The 20,224-nt window shown below is 33.2% G+C and overlaps 1 protein-coding gene across 1 annotated transcript in view; it reads right to left on the bottom strand.

Annotated features, from left to right (window-relative positions):
• The window catches only part of CFAP47 (cilia and flagella associated protein 47), a 487,004-nt gene that overhangs the window by 384,634 nt on the left and 82,146 nt on the right, over positions 1–20,224 (bottom strand). The window contains 2 exon segments of the mRNA XM_059910362.1: positions 2,179–2,273; positions 13,470–13,611. Of these exon segments, the coding sequence (XP_059766345.1) occupies positions 2,179–2,273; positions 13,470–13,611 (237 nt within the window).

Here is a 20,224-nt window from a genome sequence, read left to right as displayed (position 1 = left end):
CATGTATATTGATATCATGTCCTCCCTTTACATGATATGACAAAAAGCACATTTCACCTCTGTGACATTCTTCCCCAAAGTCCATGGAAAATAAGAACTGAGCCTAGTCAGGTGGAAAATATAAGACAAACTGAAATTAAAGAACATTCTGGAAAAAAAAAATGCCAGACCAGTATTTTTTTAAAATTAACATGGTCATAAAAAATTAGTAAGATTGAGAACCTGTCATATATTAGAGGAGACTAAATGCAATATGGTATCCTGGACTGGACCCTAGTACAGTAAAAGGACCTTAGTAAATACCTGGTGAAATGTGAATAGAGTCTGTTGTTTAGTTAATAATATTTTACTAATGTTAATTTCTTAGTGTTAAAAAATTCTTCTCCGGTTGTATAAGGTGTTAACATTAGAGAAAGTTGTGTAAAGTGTATGCAGAAAGTCTCTGCACTGTCTTTGTGATGTTCCTATAAATATGGGAGCTATGTACATGACTTGTGTGCAAACTCATCTTTCCAGTGCAACCCGCTATGAAAATAAAAGCTTTAACCAGGTTTTTTTAAACTTTATTCTTCCAAATTGGAAGTGTGTAGAATGATCCATGCAATTGTCACCACAACAAAATAATATACTTTGTTTCCTTCTAAAGCATGATTGATTTAAAATATTCAGGATAAAAAAATGAGGCGATTTTACTCCCAGATGTCTCTAAGTACTGAGACATCTATTTAGCTCTAATATTTGTGTACTTTATAACGAAGTTCATTTGCACCTAATAAAGAAAACATCTCTTAATACAGAAGGTGAGCATGGTATCATACTAGTTATGTGAATGCCTCATATTTCTCATTCTGAAATTGAGGAAAAGGTATAAGATCTCTAACATACTATCCACTTTCTATATCCTGTCCTAAGAATTGAACTGTTCCTCTACGGAGAAACATTGTTTAATTAGTTTAGCATGTGTAGTATGGTTATTTTTCTTTATAAATTCATCAAAATGATACATGTATATAGCTTACACAAATAGTTGAAATACACTTATAAAAAAGTTGGCCCACTCAGCTCCTCCTCATCAACAGTCGTGCTTCCCAGAAGCAACCAATTTTAACCAATTCTTATTTCAATTTTCTCTAATAGTTATAGCCTATTCTAAATGTGGTGCTGATATAGCTTACTTTAGGATTTTTATTGCTGCCATAACAAGTTACCACAAAGTTAGTGGTTTAAAACAAAACAAATTTATCACATTACAGTCTTGTAGATTAGAAGGTCAATGCAGATATCACTGGACTAAAACCAAGGTGTTAGAAAGAATTATGATACTTTCCAGAGGTTCTAGAGAAGAATCTGTTTCCTTGCCAGTCTCAGTTTCTAGAGTTCAGACAAATTCTTTGGCTGGTGGCCTCCTTGCACTATCTTCAAATCCAGCAACATCACATCTCTCTGACCCCTCTTCTATCATCACATATCCTTCTGACCACAGTCAGGAAAGGTTCTCTGTTTTTAACTCTTCATGTGATTAGACTGGGACCACCTACGTAATCTCAGGTAATCTCCCATGCTCAGGATCATTATTCTAATTACATTATACCTCAGCAAAGTATCTTTTACAGTATAAGGGACTGTATTTACAAATGCAGGAAAACTGATATAAAAGACAAAAAAAGGGGCACTACAAATACAAATTTCTACAATGTATGCCTGAGCTTCTTTCTTATGCATGTCTCTCTTTTTTTCTTTCCAGATGGATTCATAGTTAGAAGAGAGGCAGAAATATAAGAAATAAAGAGTAGATTATCATAGAAGTGACTGTATTATATATCTGGACTTTTTCAATTTTTATTATTGCCTCTCACATTTCCTCACCTGTATGGAACATATTTCATGTTAATTTTAATCATAGCTCCCATTTGTATAAAGAAAGAGGGATAACCATTCAATTTAATATATTTTGAATAGTCCTATTAAAATATATATATATAAAGTAAGTGGCTTTATATGTTTGTATACTGATTATTACTTCTGAGAAATACGGTCTATATATACATATATATATATATATGCAAGTTCTCTAAAATGAAAGTATTCTTACAACACATGCTTCAGAATAATCACCTTAATAAACTGAAAACCATAATCAGAAAAAAATTATAAATTGCATCAATTCTCTATACACACCTGAGTTTTTGTGACACTTTTATTAGGATCCATAGTATGTAATGGGATTTCAAATATAAAATCAGTGCTGGAAAATGTCATTGGTGCTTGCAACACTGTGAGAGAAAAGCAAATACACTGTTAAAATACTAATAGACATAAGCTCACAGATAATTTTTACTTTACATTTAAATTTTCTACCTATTTTTGTATTTCCAGCCAGAAAACAAAATTATGTTTAAAAACATTTCAGAATATCTTGGTTTATCACATCTGTAAGTTCCAATTTTGTAATGGTAGTTAATTACAAGTAAAGTATAAAATGTACCCTTGAGTCAATAAAAGAGTATAAAATATACTAAATATTGACCTCAGGAAAAAAATAGACAAAGTTAAAATGATCTCCACAGTAAAGTTTCACCATTGCAGAAGTACCGAAGTGTAAAGAAATATAGAAGGAAAAATTATTGGAATAAAGGGAAAATATATAGATGGCATATAATAAAACATTTTATACATGAAACAGAAAAGCTCTACAGAGAAAATGGCTATTCTATGGAAGATTAGGAATGGAATCATATGTAAAAATACATTAGAGAAGATATTATCTGCTGGAAACTCCTATATTTTTAATAGATTTTTAGAGCAATTTTAGATTCACAGAACTGAGGAGAGATTTCCCATATAACCCCCTCACCACTGCCACACACACAGCCTCTTCCATTATCAACATCCTCTACCACAGCAGTACATTCGTTACACAGGAACCTGCAATGACACATCATTATAAGCTAATGCCCACTGTTTACATTAGTGATCATTCATGGTGTACATTCTCTAGGTTTGAACAAATGTATAATGACATCTATCCACCACTATAGTTTCATACAAAGGAAATTCACTGCCCCCAAAATCCTCTGTGGTCTACCTATTTGTCTCTCTCCCCCCACAACCCTTGGAAGCCACTGATCTTTTTATTGCCTCCATAGTTTTACATCTTCCAAACTGTTATACAGTTGGAATGATACAGTAATGTAGGCTTGTGAGATTAGATTCTTTCACTTAGTAATGTATATTTAAGGTTCTTCCATGTCTTTTCATGACGTGATAGCTCATTTCTTTTTAGTGCTAAATAATATTCCACTGTCTGGATGTACCACAGTTTATCCATTCACCTACTTGGATAAACAAGATTTGGAAGGACATCTTGGTTGCTTCCAAATTTTGGCAATTATGAACAAAGCTGCCATAATATTTACACGCAGGCTTTTGTGTGAATATGAGTTTTCAACTCCTTTGGGTAAATACCAAGGAGAATGATCTGCTGGATCGTATTGTAAGAGTATGTTTAGTGTTGGAAGAAACCACCAAATGCCCAACTGTCTTCCAAAGAAGCAATATTATCTTTCAATCCCATCAGCAATGCAATCTCACTAGCAATTGCATTCACACCAGTTCCTGTTGTTCACATCCTCATCAGCATTTAGCATTCTCAGTGTTCTGGATTCTGGCCATGCTAATAGGTGTATAGTGGTATCTTATTGTTGTTTTAATTTGCATTTTCTTGATAACATATGATGTGGAGCATTTTTTCATATGCTTATCTGCCATCAGTATATCTCCTTTAGTAAGGTGTATGTTCAGATCTCTGACCCATGTTTTAATTGGTTTTTCTTATTGTTGCATTTTGAAGAGTTCTCTGTATATGTCTTTTGCAAATATTTTCTCCCAGTCAGCAGCTTGTCATTTGGTATCTTAATAGTGTCTTTTGCAGAGCAGAAATTTTTAATATTAATTAGGTCCAGCTTATTAATCCTTTCTTTCATAGATCTTGCCTTTGTTGTTGTACCTAAAATGTCACTGCCAAACCCAAGGTCATTTTAGAGATGTTTTCCTATGTTATTTTCTGTGAGTTTTAGTTTTGCATTTTACATTGCGGTCTGCAATCCATTTTGAGTTAATTTTTGTGAAGGGTATAAAGTCTGTGTCTAGATTCATTTTTTTGCTTTTGGATGTCCAGTTATTCAGTACCATTCTTTAAAAAGACTATTCCGAATTGTACTGCCTCTACTTCTTTGTCAAAGATGAGTTGACTATACTTATGCAGGCCTATTTCTGGGCTCTTTTTTCTGTTCCATTGATCTATTTGTCTAGTTTTGTCAATACTAAACTCTCCTGATTATTGTACCTTTGTAGTAAGTCTTGAAGTTGGGTAGTGTCTGTCCTCTAACTTTGTTCTGTTCCTTCAATAGCATGTTGGCCACTGTGGGTCTTTTCCCTTTTCATATAAACTTTGAATCAATATGTCTGTCAATATCCACAAAATAACTTGCTGGGATTCTGATTGGGAATGCATTGAATCTCTAGATCAAGTTGGGAAGAACTGCCAACTTGACAATACTGAGTCTTTCCATGCATTAACATGGAATATTGTTCCATTTATTTAATTCTTCTTTGATATCCTTCATCAGAGTTTTGTAGTTCTCCTCATATAGCTCTTATTAAGTATTTTGTTCAATTTATACCTAAGTATTTCATTTTTGTTGGGTGCTAATATAAATGGTATTTTGTATTTAATTTTAAATTCCATTTTACATTACTTGTATACAGGAAAGCAACTGACTTTTGTATATTAGCCTGTATCCTGCAACCTTACTATAATAGCTTATTAGTTCCAGGAGTTTGTTTTTTTTAATTTACTCAGATTTTCTATAGACAATCATGTCATCCGTGAACAAAGGCAGTTTTAGTTCTTCCTTCCTAATCTGTATACCTTTCAATTCCTTTTTATGTCTTATTGCATTAGCTAAGTCTTCCAGTACAATGTTGAGAAATAGTGGTGAGAGGGGATATCCTAGCCTGGTTTCTGTTCTTAGTGAGAAAGCTTCAAGTTTCTCACCATTAAGAATGATGTTAGCTGTGGGGGGTTTTCGTAGATATTTTCTGTCAAGTTGAGAAAGTTCCCCTCCATCACTCATTTACTGATTTTTTTTTTTTTTAATATATGGGTAATGGATTTTGTAAAATGCTTTTTTTCTGCATCTACTGATATGATCATGTGATATTTTCTTCTTTAGCCTGTTAATGTGATGGATTAATTTTTTTTCTTTCTAATAAAAAAGTTGTATGTTCTTCATAAAGAAAACAGTAAGAACACAAAAAAATCACCCCCCCCCCAAATTATCTATACTCTACCCACTCAAAAATCATTACTGTTTATGTTTTGTCTACATACAATTTTTTATATACATATATATTTCCATAACCCAAAAGTGGGGCCATATAACCACGTTTTGTAATCTACACTTTTTTTTAATTTAACAAGATATCATGAATTTTCTTGGAAGTATAGCATTCCTTAATAAACTCATAGTATAATCTAATTAGCCAATCCCCTATTGCTGGACATTTAAGTTACTCCCAGTATTTCACCATCATTGGTAATGCTCTAATGAACATCTTTATATATTGCTTTGTTTTCTTAGGATAAATTCCTAAGGAATGTTCTTAACAGAGAAAACTGTTATTTGGGGGTTGTATCTATAATATATATTATTTCACTGGTTTAAGTTATAGTTTGCTGATTTAAAATGTACCTTCAATTCCTCTAGTGCTTTTACTTTGCACAGTGCTTTCCACTTTGCCAAGTATGCAAGGAAGCTACCAATTGTCCTTTTTTACTGATAAGAAAACTGGTTAATTGAGTTTTGAATGTGAACCAGCCTTGCATACATGAGATACCCCTATACCTCTATCTTTCCCCTTCCCACTGGTAACCACTAGTTTGTTCTCTATATATGTAAGTCTGTTCCTGTTTTGTTATATATTGGGTTGGCCAAAGGGTTCATTTGGGTTTTCCCATAACATCTTATGGAAAAACCCAAATGAACTTTTTGGCCAACCCAGTATATTCATTTATTTTTTATATTCCACATACAAGTGATAACAGAGTATTTGTCTTTATCTGCAAGGACCTTCTTAATAACAAAATAATCCTAATTCCTCCCTACCTTCCTTAACATACTTATAGCGTAATTGTTTGATGACTGTCATTGTTTCATTATTGTCATTAATTTCACTTACATATAAGTATACATAAACATATATATAAATAAATATCCTGTTGCCATTATGTTGAATAAACTTAAACGTCAGATCAAGAATATGAAAAATAAAAACTCTTATTTTACCTTTATTTATTTAGTCTCCAGTGCTCTTCTTTTCTTTATATAGATCTAAGTTTCTCACCTATATCATTTTTCTTCTCGCTAAAGAACTTCTTTTAATATTTCTTTCAAGGCAGGTCTATTGGCAACAAATCCCCTCAATTTTTGTTTTTCTGAAAAAGTCTTTATTTCTCCTTCACTTTTGAAGGATAATTTCTCAAGGTACAGAATTCCAGATTGGTGTTTTTTTGTCTCTCAACACTTTATATATTTCCCTCCATTCTCCTCTTGCTTGCATAGTTTCTGAGAAGTCACATATAATTCTTATCTTTGCTCCTCAATATAGTAAGGTGTTTTTTCCTCTGAATTACTTCAGGATTTTTTTAAATTAATTTGTATTAGAGTGTAGTTGTTTTACAATGTTGTGTTCATTTCTGCTGTACAGCTAAGTGAATCAGTTATACATATACATATATCCACTCTTTTAAATTCCCTTTCCATCTAGGTCACCACAGAGCACTGAGTAGAATTCCCTGTGCTATATGGTAGGTTCTCATTAGTTATCTATTTTATATATAGTAGTGTATATATGTCAATCCCAATCTCCCAATTCATCCCAACCCCCTTCCCCCCTTGATAACTATAAGTCTGTTTTCTACACCTATGACTCTATTTCTGCTTTGCAATTAAGTTCATGTATACCATTTTTCTAGATTCCACATAAATATTATACGGTATTTGTCTTTCTTTCTGACTTACTTCACTTTGTACAACAATCTTTAGATCCATCCATGTTGCTGCAAATGGCATTAATTTGTTCCTTTTTATGGCTGAGTAATATTCCATTGCATATATGTACCACATCTTCTTTATCCATTCCTCTGTCAGTGGATATTTAGGTTGCTTCCATGTCCTGGCTACTGTAAATAGTGCTGCAATGAACATCAGGGTGCATGAATTCTCAGGATTTTTTAATCTTTGATTTTTTTTGCAGTTTGAAAGTGATATGCCTAGGTGTAGTTTTTGCCATTCATTCTGTGTGGTATTCTCTGAGCCTACTGGATCCATGGTTTGGTGTCTGACATTAATTTGGAGGAAATTCCAGTCATTATGTTTCAAATATTTCTTCTGTTACTTTTTCTTCTCCCTCTGGTCTTTCCAGTATGCATATATTACATATTTTGTAGTTGTCCCACAGTACGTACATAGTCTGTTCTTTTTTTTTTTTTTTCAGTCTTTTCTATCCTTGCTTTTCTTTGGAGATATCTATTGATATATCCTCAAGTTCATAGATTCTTTCCTCAGCCATGTCCAGTCTACTAATACTCCTATCAATGACTCTTCATTTCTGTTCCAGTGTTTTTGATCTATAGCACTTCTTCTGGATCTTCTTAGAATTTTCACCTCTCTGCTTATATTGCCCATCTGTTCTTGCATGCTGTCTACTTTATCCATTACAGTCCTAAGCATATTAATCATAGTTGCTTTAAATTCCCAATGCAATCATTCCAACACCTCTGCCATATCAGCATCTGGTTTTCAACGCTAGTTCTGTCTCTTCAAACTATGTTTTTCACCTTTTAGTATGTCTTGTACTTTTTTCTTGATACTTAGACATGATGTACTGGGTAAAAGGAACTGCTGAAAACAGACCTTTAGTAATGTGGTAGTAAGTTGTGGGGGGAGGGGAAACATTCTATAATCCTGTGATTAGATCTCAGTCTTTAGGTGAGCCTGTGTCTCTAGACTGTGAACTTTACATGTGCTTCTCAATCTGTGCCCCACCACCACCACTTTGGGACTAAACGGCTAGAGCGGGCTGAGTTGGGTATTTCTCTTCTCCCACATAGAAGGTTACGGGAGGCTGGAGTTGGATATTTCCCTTCCCTGAGATCAGTGAGGTTCTGATAAAACCCTAGCAGGATGTGGTCAAATAGTTTTTCCTGAGGGCAGTCCCTGTTAAGCAGAACAGAATGCTCTGGCATATTTCAAAATTATTCCTTTTCCTCACCCCTGCCAGAAACATGAGGGGATTTTTCTCCTATATTCACTGAGAGAATCAAGTCAAGCTCCTGGACGTAAAATTCACAAAACTATCAGAGCCCCTAATGACTGGGGATCCATGGAGATTTTCTCTCAGACTTGTCCATGCTGAACCTCCAGCAATTCATCAATTATGGTACAGGTTTCCTTCCTCAAGCATTGATTCCTGAAGTAACTTCCATTCCAGCAAGTTGTGATTCTCTGTATTTGCCCATGACTCTTTCGATTTTCAGGAGCATGAATCTGCCCTGTGACCTCACTTCTCTTATAGATCTAAAACTATTTGTTGATTTTTCAGTTTGTTTAACTTTTGTACTTGTTGTAAGGATGGAGCAGTAACTTCCAAGCCTCTTACACACTGAACCAGAGACCAGAATTGAAAATCTATACTGTTTGAAACTTACCTTGGAGACGTTTGTAATCCTTAATGAAAACTCAAGAATCTTACAAGTTTATGGGAATGTAAGTCCCTGGAAAGAAACCAATTTCTGATGCAAAAACGCATGTATCTTACAAGTGCTTTTATTATACCAGTGGAATTAATAGATGCTTTGGCAGGGAGTTAGGACATGTGGAATAGGAGAAATGTGTAGATAGTGTTCATCATTGTGTCACCCCCAACTCTTGTCATGAGAAATCCTAGGAAAAGACGATATTATGGCACACTACAAGAAATAGCACATCTAAGATGTTCTGCCTATTTGCAATTTGGCAACTGGGGATAATCAGTGAAATAATAGACTGGTTATAGCTTTAAAAACAAAGTACTGTTCTGCCATATTATGACACCATTTAGATATCTCTATTTCATTTATATAAAGCTACATTCTACCCAACACATTATTGGAGAAAGTTTCTGGAGAAACTGTTTCTCAAGATTAAAGTCTCACATACTAATATTTTGGTTCCCCCCCTAAATTAAAACATTCACTGGCATCCAGATTGTCAGGAAATGATGTTAATAGTTGAAGCTGAAGCCAGCATTGTGAGACTCACTAAGAAACATAATAGGCAAGAATCAATAGTCATTTAAGGAACTCCTCAACATGAGGGAGACAGAAATAAAGGAAAAATAATTCAGCAAAAATTGAGACAATGTAGTCAACAGAAGTTCAAATAATTTATAATATAATTACAGATAAAACGTGTTGCTTTCATTTAAAAAAAAAAGTCTATAAGTAAAGAAATAGTCAGAAAAAAGTTGAAAAATCTTGTCAGTTTGAAATCACCAAGATAACTTTTTAAGAAATAAAATAGTCAAGTCAGAAAAAGATATCCTGGGAAATAAAATGAAAAGATGAGGAAAAGGATAATAAGGGAGAATATATAAGATAATTAAAATATATAATATAATCAAAGAGGTACAAATAGGAGTCTAACCAATAGGAGTCAGAGAAAGAAATAAGAAAACAATGGGAAGGAGTTTTTCAAGGAAACAATTTAGGAAAACTTTATAGAACTGAAGGACATAAGCTTCTAGAGTGAAAAGCTCCACAAGAACTTAGGACAGTGGTAAAGATAAAAGCTTCACACCAAAGTCATAAATGGGAAATAATGGAGTACAGGGATAAAAAAGTTTCTATAACCTTCTAAAAACAGTGGGTAATATATGATGGGTGGGAAAGAAGAATGGCATCAGACTTCTAAATGCAACAATGGGAGTTAGAAGATAATGATAGCACCTTCAAATTTTTGAGGGAAAATTATTTTCAATCTAGAATTCCACATTCAACTATCATTCAAGTGTAGGAGGAAAAACAAAGATACTTTCAGACATGGATTTTGTAAAAAGGTAACTCCGTTGCACCCTTTCTTTGGAAGCTCCTGGAAGATGTAATCTATCAGTACAATGAAGTAAACCAAGAAATAGGAAGGTGAGAAATTGAAGAAACGGGAGATTCAAGGTAAAAGAGAGTCAAAAGGAATCCCTACAAGTAGAATGAAGGGAAGTCTCCAACTCTGCCACAGGGAAAGAAAGCATCTAGTCCATGTTGGAACAGGAAGTTGATGTGCTCCAGGAGGGTTGCTTCAAGAGAATAAGAAGACATGACATATTATCTGACAGACTAGACTATGTGGAATATTGTCCTGAAAGGCATATTATAGAGCTTTATGGCATGGGAGGATTTAGTCAAATACCTAAGGACAATTAAGCAATTATTAGCTCCAGGAAAAAAAAAAAAAAAAAAAGTTGAAATAAAGGAAATAAAATAACTCTGCATGATACATTACTTGGCTAAACAATGTACAATCCATCATCATAATAATTAAATCTGATAAAAAGTTTAATTGAAATTAAAGGTATAATTATATTAGGAAAAAGGATAAGAGGAGTTAGAGCTTCCAGTGAGTCAAGTTGCCTATCATCAAATAAGTGTTTTCATTAGATAATTAACGAGGAAAATCACTGCCTCTAGGGTGCAGGATAAGCCTCAAGGAGGAGAGAGATAATGGATTGCAATTCTGGATTAGCACTATTTTAACTCAAAAATGAACGCATGTAATTTGGGAGTAAAGAGATAACAGCAGGCTTGTGAGCCTCCAATTTAGGTATCATCATCCTACCGAGGTGATGGCTGAGAGAGTAACGGATTTGATCATACCTCCTTGTAAACATAAAAATGGTATTGACCAGTGGACTTATTCAAAGAAGAAACTTGGCATACATTATCTGTCCAAATAGCCAATTAAAAATATCTGGGATTTATGGGGCATTGCTCCTAGGAGAATGGGTATTTATCACATAGGCATTATCTGTATAACTATGAAGATTAAAAAACAATGCAGAGCTCCAAACAAAAACGGCATCCTTTGAGAACAAGGTTTCTACAAATATCATTCAAAAGTCATCTGCTACTTCAAAACCAAAGGCATCCTAAGGAGGGATCAAAGGACAGGTTGGAAGATGCCAAGTTCTACAGGAAGAAATATTACATCTCTGTCTAATTTTACTTGTATCATTTGAATAATTAGCAAACTTTGGTGTTGATAAGTTATATAATTAAGTCTGCTTTGACGTTTCAACTGTTGGTGGAAATACAATAATATTTTTATAAATTAAGTAAGTATAAAAATTATTGAATAAATTTTAAACCATTAAAAATAGGGGAAAAAACCAGAATTACATATTTACCAATCCTGTAGATGGGGAAGACGATCTAATCTTTAAAGCAATGTTGGAAATCACAGAGGAAATGATAGATAGGTTTCACCATAAAATTATTTAAAAGATCTATTGAAAAATGAATAAAACTAAAGGCAAACAACAAATCTTAGAAAACATTCACAGTAAACATGAAAAAAATTATTATCAATAAAGAGGTCACTGACATCTGTTGGATAAATACAAAACCTCAGTGATAAAGGCAAGGTTCATGAACAGATAATTTACATAACAGCAAAGATAGAAAATTTTAATTCTCATGAGCAATCAAAGAAATGAAAATTGAAATGAAGAACTTTTAATCACAAAGAAAGAGATCCAATTTCTTTCATTCAATGCTGGTTAGAGTTGACACTGGAGGAGGGGTGAAATGACACTGACACAGCTCTTTACAAAAGCCCTTTTGCAAATATGTACTGATACATACTTTAGAAAAAACGCAGGCAATTCAGAAACTCTCACCTTCAAAAAAATCTAAATAGGGAAAAAGTATTATACACAAAAATGTTCACTACTACAGTATTTACACTAACAAGAAAATAAAAGAAGGAAACAACCAAAATGCTTGTGATTATGTTTAAGTAATCTATAAGAGAGACTTACTGGATGAAATACTCTACAATAGTTGTCAGTGTTAATTTATATAATTAATAAGAGTCTATAGCATCCAAGTAAAAGTTTCTATTGAGTGATCAGGTTTCAACTTAACATAGGCAGTAAGATCCCAACTATGTTATAAATAAGCTAATAAAAGCAAAATAGAGAATAAAAGAAGAGTAAGACACCAAAATATTAATAAGAGTATGCTCTAAATATTCGCATTCCAGGTGATGTTTTCTGTGTTTCTACATTTTCCAATTTTCCTTAATGATGATACATTAATTTTTAATTATAAAATCTGTAAATTTTATTTTCTTTTTCATTAAAATAACTTACCTAATTCAGAAAAATTACACAATAATTATTTTCTTTCCCTAAAAAGATATCTTAAAACAAGGGAGAAATTTTTAACTTCATGGAGCCTCTCTACCAGTAGTGGAATTTCTCATTCTGTATTTTAAATGGGAGTGAAATAAATCTCTATACTATATGTGCTACTTTAATGAGGCTTCTCTTACTATGTGCCAAGTACAATTATTAACTGATCATTATTTTATTATTAAAGACAATTAATGTCAGAACCATAAAAACATAGTATAATATAAACTAGACTTAACTTTTCAAGAAAAATACTTAAGCACATATAATACTATGCAAAGCCAAAGCCAGTCAGAAGTATGGTTTACAGAGGGCATCAGTTTTATACTTGAACTCTTGGAGAAAATGAATAAATATTCAATAAATAATTCAAAATTTTAATATACTTATCCTTCTTTACTTGTACTTAGTTCTTTAGTAACCCATCCCTTTGGGGTGAAAAACATTTCCTTAAATAAAATTTTCATCATTTTATTTTATAACCAATGTATTTTATTTTAATAATTTCTATTTTGATTTAATCATTTAAATTGCCCACACAATAAACAAAGTACTAACCTGACCTTTGTTTTTTATTATATCTTATTTTTCAAAAAAATACTTATTTATTTATTTGGCTGCACGGGGTCTTAGTTGCGGCATGCGGGATCTAGTTCCCTGACCAGGGATCAAACCTGGGCCCCCTGTATTGGGAGCACAGAGTCTTAAACCACTGGACCACCAGGGAAGTCCCTATATCCTATTTTTTTAAGCAAAGGTAAATCATGTGAGATTATATCCAGGCTATTTATCAAAATTCAATCTCACAGACTCACAAACACACAAGAATCGTATCATAAATTTACTTTCTAATATTTCTATTTTTAAAAAATAAATATCATGCTCTAATATTTTAAACTTCTAGCTCCTTAAGCATAAATATTTGGTTTATGCACATCAATTGAATGTTTCATATTACATACCAGTAGCTTGAACGTAACATGGTCGAGTAAGTGGTGCCGTTTGTGGAATCATAGGAGAGTCTGACAAACAACACTGAGTGTAAAGTTCTGAAGCTGCGAAGAAATTAATTCGAACTTGAATGCTAAAGTTGTAAGTTGCCACCTGACAGACAAAAAATACATTATAAATGTGACTATTTTTGCTATAAAAATTGTGATTTTTTAAAATTCAAATACAGTTGGCATACATTATTATGCTAGTTTCAGTTGTACTACACAGTGATTTGACATTTGCATATATTATGAGATGATCACCATAATAAGTCTAGTAATCAACTGTCCCCATACAAAGTTATTACAATGTTATTGACCATTCTCCTTATGCTGTATATTACACCCCGTGACTTATTTATTTTATAACTGGAGGTTTGTATCTCTTTAGTCCCTTCACCTATTTCAACCAATACTATTTTTTATTGTACATATTTAAAGTTTACAACTTGATGATTTGATTTACATATACATAATGAAATAACACAATCAAGCTAATTAACATATCCATCACCTCACATAGTTACCTTCTTGTGTGTGTGTGTGTGAGAGAGAGAGAGAGAGAACACTTAGGATCTACCCTCCTAGCAAATTTCAAGTATAAAGTACAATATTGTTACCAGAACTAACATATGACCCGGCAATCTCACTTCTGGATATTTACTCAAAGGAACTGAAATCAGGATCTCAAAGAGATACCTGCCCTCCTATGTTCACTGCAGCATTATTCACAATAGTCAAGATATGGAAATAACCTACATATTCATAAATGGATAAAAAAATAAATGTGGTATACACATACAATGAAATATTTTTTCAGTTTTAAAAATAGAAGGAAATCCTGCCATTTGCAACAACGTGGATGGACCTGTGGGACATTATACTAAATGAAATAAACCAGACACAGAAACACAAATAATGTATGGTCTAACTTACATGTAGAATCTAAAACAGTCAAACTCATAGAAGCAGAGAGTAGAATGGTGGTTGCCAGGGACTGGGGGGAAGGGAGATATGGGGAGATGTTGGGCAAAGGGTGCAAAGTTTCAGTTATGCGAGACGAATAAGTTCTGGAGATCTAACGAGATACTATGGATTTAGCAAAACAGCAGTTCTAAAGAAAAGACAGTTTCAAAAAGAAAATTATCATGTGACATTGAAAGAATATTTTTTTTCAAAATAAGACTTGGCTTATTTTTCATGAGTCCAAAAATAATTCTTAAAAAAATAAAAATATTAAAAATAATTGCTATTAATTCAAAATGGACCAAAGACCTAAATATAAAACCTAAAACTATAAACCTTGTAGAAGAAAATGTAGGAGAAAAATCTTTCTTAAGTGCAATACAAAAATAATCATCTATAAAAAAATAAATTGTACTTTATCAAATTTTAAATTTATTTATTTATTTATTTTGGGCAGCGTTAGGTCTTCGTTGCTTTGCGCGAGCTTTCTCTAGTTGTGGCGAGCGGGGGCTACTCTTCGCGGCAGTGCACGGACTTCTCATTGCAGTGGCTTCTCTTGTGGAGGACGGGCTCTAGGCGCACGGGCTTCAGAACCTGCAGCGTGTGTGCTCAGTAGTTGTGGCACACGGGATTAGTTTATCCGCGGCACGTAGGATCTTCCCGGACCAGGGCTCAAACCCGTGTCCCCTGCATTGGCAGGTGGATTCTTAACCACTGCGCCACCAGGGAAGCCCCTCTCAAACTTTAAATATCTGTTCTGTTAATGATAATGTTAAAAAAAAAAATTACAAGCCAAAAACATATTTCTGACAAAACAATCCATCTTACATCCAAAATATATAAAGAACACACAAAGATTAATAAAAAACAAAGTACCCAATGAAAAACTATGTATTGAAAAGACAATTCAGGAAAGAAAATGTACATATGACATATTACCACATAATTAGATGTTTAACATCATCAGATATTAGGGAAATGCAATTGGAAATCACAGAAGATAACACTTCATACCTATCAAAATGCTTAAATAAAAATGATATTACCAAGTGCTGATAAAGATGTAAGCACCTAATACATTTATGAATTGCTGATAGGAATGCAAAATTTCATAGTCATTTTGGAAAAGTTTTCTAGTTTCTTAGAAAATTAAATAAATACTTAACATAAGGCCCAGAACTCCCAACCCTAGGTGTTTACCAAAGAGAAATGAAAACTTATTCATACACAAACCTGCATGCAAATGTTTTTAGTGGCCTTATTCATAATCGTGAAAACCTGAAAACAGGCCAAATTCCCTCCAAATAGTGAATGGATAACAAACTATGGTAAATGCATCCAACAGCTTTCAACGATAAAATGGAATGAACTACTGTTACACAGAATAATATGGATGAATTTCAAATGTATTATTCTAAGTGAGAGAAGCCAGACTGATAAGGCAACCTATTTTATGATTTCATTCATATCATATACAAGTGAAAAGGCAAAATTATACAAACAAAGTGACATCAGTTTTTGCCCTGAACTGAAGCTGGGGGAGAAGGTGACTACAAATAGGGACAAGAAAAATTTAGGAGAGGTGATTTTCTATGAAATATCCAGAATAGATAAATCCATAGAGACTGAATGCAGATTGGTGGCTGCCAGTGGCTGGTGGGAAGAGGGCTGGGGAGAAACTGCTTAATGGGTAAAGGGTTTTACTTTGGAGTGACGGAAATGTTTTGAAATGAGATAGATGGGGTGGTTATACCATATTGTGAAGGCACTAAATTGTTTACTTCCAAATAGTTAATTTTATGTTAAAGAAATTGCCACTCAATAAATTATTTTTTAAAAAATAAATGAGGACAAATCAATCAGAGGTTTCCAGGAATTCCCCAGATATCTACCATGTGATGATCTCAAGATTTTAGAGAAATAAAAAATAAGTTTTAAATAAAATGAAGAGCTAAATAATAAAAAAATGTATAGTTACAGCTTGCCATGCATATTACCCTACTAGGCAAACTCTTGGGCTTTTTTTTTTTTTTTTTTAGTATTAGCTGGCTGCTCTGGTCTGAAAATATCCCCCCAAAATTCATATGTTGAAATCCTAACCCCCAAAGATGATACAATTAGGAGGTGGGGCTTTGGGAAGTGCTTAAGCCATGACGATGGAGCCCTCATGACTGGGATTAGTCTTATAACTATAATTAGTGCCTTGTAAAAGAGACTCCAGAGAGATTCCTAGCCCCTTCTATCCTGTGAGGACACATCAAGAAGTCCGCGACTCAGAAGGGGCCCTAACCCCACCATTCTGGTGCCATGATCCTAGACATCCAGCATCCAGAACTGTGAGAAATAAATTTCTGTTACTTATAAACCACCCAGCCTGTGGTATATTGTTATAGCAGCCTGAACAGACTAAGACAATGGCCATGTCACTGCCAATTCCATCTCCCGTCATAGAATCTTTTGTAAATAATCTGTTCCCATAACAGAACTATAGAAGCATAAAAATACTGTAACATGTTTTATTTTCATGGATGTTTCATTTATCTTGACAAATCAGAGCAAGCAACTCATTCCCATGATAATCTATTTCTGCAGTGATACCAGCACACAGGTGTCAAGGAGTAAATTGAAAAAAGATATACTTCATGTCCAAATACTACCCTTTCATATCTTTCTCAAAACAAAACAAAACTTTGTTTGATCTTATTCCTCCTGGAATTTCTCATTGTTAGTCATCAACAACCAGTTATATTTTGTCTCATTTCTGTTTTTCCTCTTCTGGTTTTTTTTTCATTTTTTATTTATTATATTAATAGAAATCAATACTTTCTCTCTCACATATTTTAATAGTATTTATATTATTTTTTAGGTTACTATCGTATTCTTTCCTTTTTTTCATATAATATGAACTCATTTTAAACTCAAGTAATGCCATACACTGACACAGAAGACATGTGAGTGGCCCACAAGGAAAGGAGAGGGTTGAGTGACTTAGTGTAAACAAACGAGTCCAGTCAAGGATGCCAAATACAATTGCAATTGTCCACCAGCAGTTTTGATTGTACCCAAACCTGGTGCAACGTAGGAAAGGAAGGGTTACAACTAGAAATAAATCAAGTCCTTTACTGCTGATTTCACATTTTCCTGCTGCATACGGTCAACCAAGAGAGCACCCACTGGCAATTTACATCTACACACACACACACACACACACACACACACACACACACAAAGAGAGATAACTTACAAGTAGCTATAAATATAGTGGAGGACATATGAAATGCTGGGAAACCAGATAATCAATCTGCCTCACTGACACAAATTTAGTGAGCAAAATCTCACAGGGTGTGCTGTCTCTGCAGGGTTCTTTATGTTCTTCTTATTGTCGGATTGAATTATACTTCTATACACTAGGTAAATCTCCCTTTAAACTACCTAGTAAATGTTGAACAATTCAAAATCTTAAGCAATGTGCAGCACTCCAGAAAACTATAAATATATATAATTTATTTTAATTTTATAATCAACTTTAGAACACTAGAAGAGCCACATTCCAAACATTAAGAAATAGATTTCTAAGCTTTTAACTGTTCAAAGTGTTAAATAGTAAACTGGACTGAAAAATTATCAAATTGCATATGCATCCTCCCCAAAAGTCATGTAACATTTAAACTGGATTATGTATTTGTTCTAACTTTTAGTGACCCTTAAGCTAAATGCTTTTGTGGATAAAGGATGACATTAAAAACATAGTACATACTTCCACTGTATGAAAATATAAAATCACAGTATCGACTTATTAAGACAAGATATAACCTGATCTCAGCAAAATTAAAAACCTATAGATTAAATTACTGCTCAAACTCATTTATTTTCCTTATTGAAGAATGTGTGTATGTGTGTGTGTGTGTCTGTCTGCATACCTCTGTACACATGAAAGATGAAGATGCAGGCATTGGGTAAGAGAATGATATACTTCAATGCTTCAAAATAATTTGTCACAAAAGGATTATTTTCTTTTAATTTTGAGGTTTTGTTTTTATCAAAATTATAAGAGTACATACTTGAGGAAATAAAAGAAAAATAATCCTACAAAGCTTATTTTGAAAATCAGCATTCCCTTCCCTCCACCATTGTATACTTACTTACACACACACACACACACACACACACACACACATATACACACAAACGCACACAAATCCAGATGCAATCATTTTCGACTCTCCTAGTTATTTCTTTTGGATTTACCTCAACACAGCTAAATAACCTACATAGAGTGTCATAAAACAAGCTTCAATAAATTTAAACCTATTTAAATAATACAAAGAATATTCTCTAATTACAATGTAATTATATTAAAAATAAATAACAGAATGAAATTTGGTAAATTCACAAATATGTGGAAATTAAATAACATCCTAAATAACCAATAGGTCAAAGAAGAAATTACATGAGAAATTGCAAACTCTGATGAATGGAAAACACAAAATACCAAAACTTTTGATATATGGGTAAAGCAATGCTTAGAAAGAAATCTATAGCTGTAAAACCTATGTAAAAAATTAAGAAAAATCTCAAATCAATACCTTCTACCTTAAAAAACAAGAAAAAAGAAAACTAAACTCAAAGAAAGCAGAAGGAAGTAAATAATAAAAGACAAAGTGAAAATGAACAAAATCAAAAATCAAAAACAGTACAGAAAATCAACCAAAAGCTGAATCTTAAAAATACCAACAAAATGGACAAACCTTTAGATAGTCTAAGATGAAAGGTGAGATAATTTAATAAAATCAGAAATGAAATAGGCAACTTTACTACCGACCTTACTGAAATAAAAGTAGTAAGAGAACACCATGAATAATTGTATGCCACTAAATTAGATAACTTAGACAAAATTTCTCAGGAAGAAATACAAAATTTGATCACCTTTACCCATGAAGTGGGGAGAAGGTGGTCAAAAGGTACAAACTTCCAGTTACAAGATAAGTAAGTCCTGGGGATGTAATACACAGCAACTAAGAAGCTTGCATGCCGCAATGAAGATCCTGAGGGCCACAACTAAGACCTGGCACTGCCTGCCTAAATAAATAAATAAATAAATAAAATTATTAGGAAAAAGAAAGAAAATACTAGTCTCATAATTATAGGTCTCATTAAAAAAAAAAAAAGAAAGAAAGAAAGAAAGAAACATGGAAACTCACCTGGAAAAAGTATAGAGAAAACTATTAAAATATAGATGAAGCTGGGGGGTGGGGGAGTAGGGAAGAACTATTGGCCTTAGTTTACTCAAGGGAAGTCGGAGTACTAATTTTAGCAAAACAGAAAGTTCCCAAGAGAGAAAATATAAATACTAAAGGAACATCAGGTCATATCAGAATGAGTAATAGGAAATTAAACAAACATTCATTGGGCTCCATCCAAAGCAGGACATTACACAGAGGAAACTCATGTGAAATCTATATAAAATCTAAGAGGCAATACTGACAGAGAAAGAATTGAGAAATGAGAAAGAAGAACTCTCCTTTTGTTGCAGATGCTATAAATTTTTACTATGAGAAATATATGCAAAAATTAAAAACAGAAAAGGCTACCCATGATTTGACCTGACACAGAAATGCTATTCATGTTTAAGGAGTGGGATGACAGATACACTATATCAAGTAATAAAATCATGCCACTTTCAATGACATAGATTTGGTTTTTTGAGTTGTCTTGTTCAGATTTGTATCTTTTTAATTCAATATAGTATTTCCCAATAT

This window comes from Balaenoptera ricei, chromosome X (genome assembly GCF_028023285.1).
Source record: "Balaenoptera ricei isolate mBalRic1 chromosome X, mBalRic1.hap2, whole genome shotgun sequence".
In the NCBI taxonomy this organism is placed as follows: Eukaryota; Metazoa; Chordata; class Mammalia; order Artiodactyla; family Balaenopteridae; genus Balaenoptera; species Balaenoptera ricei.
Note: the sequence above shows the minus strand (reverse complement) of the source record. Positions and strands in the feature narration are given on the sequence as shown.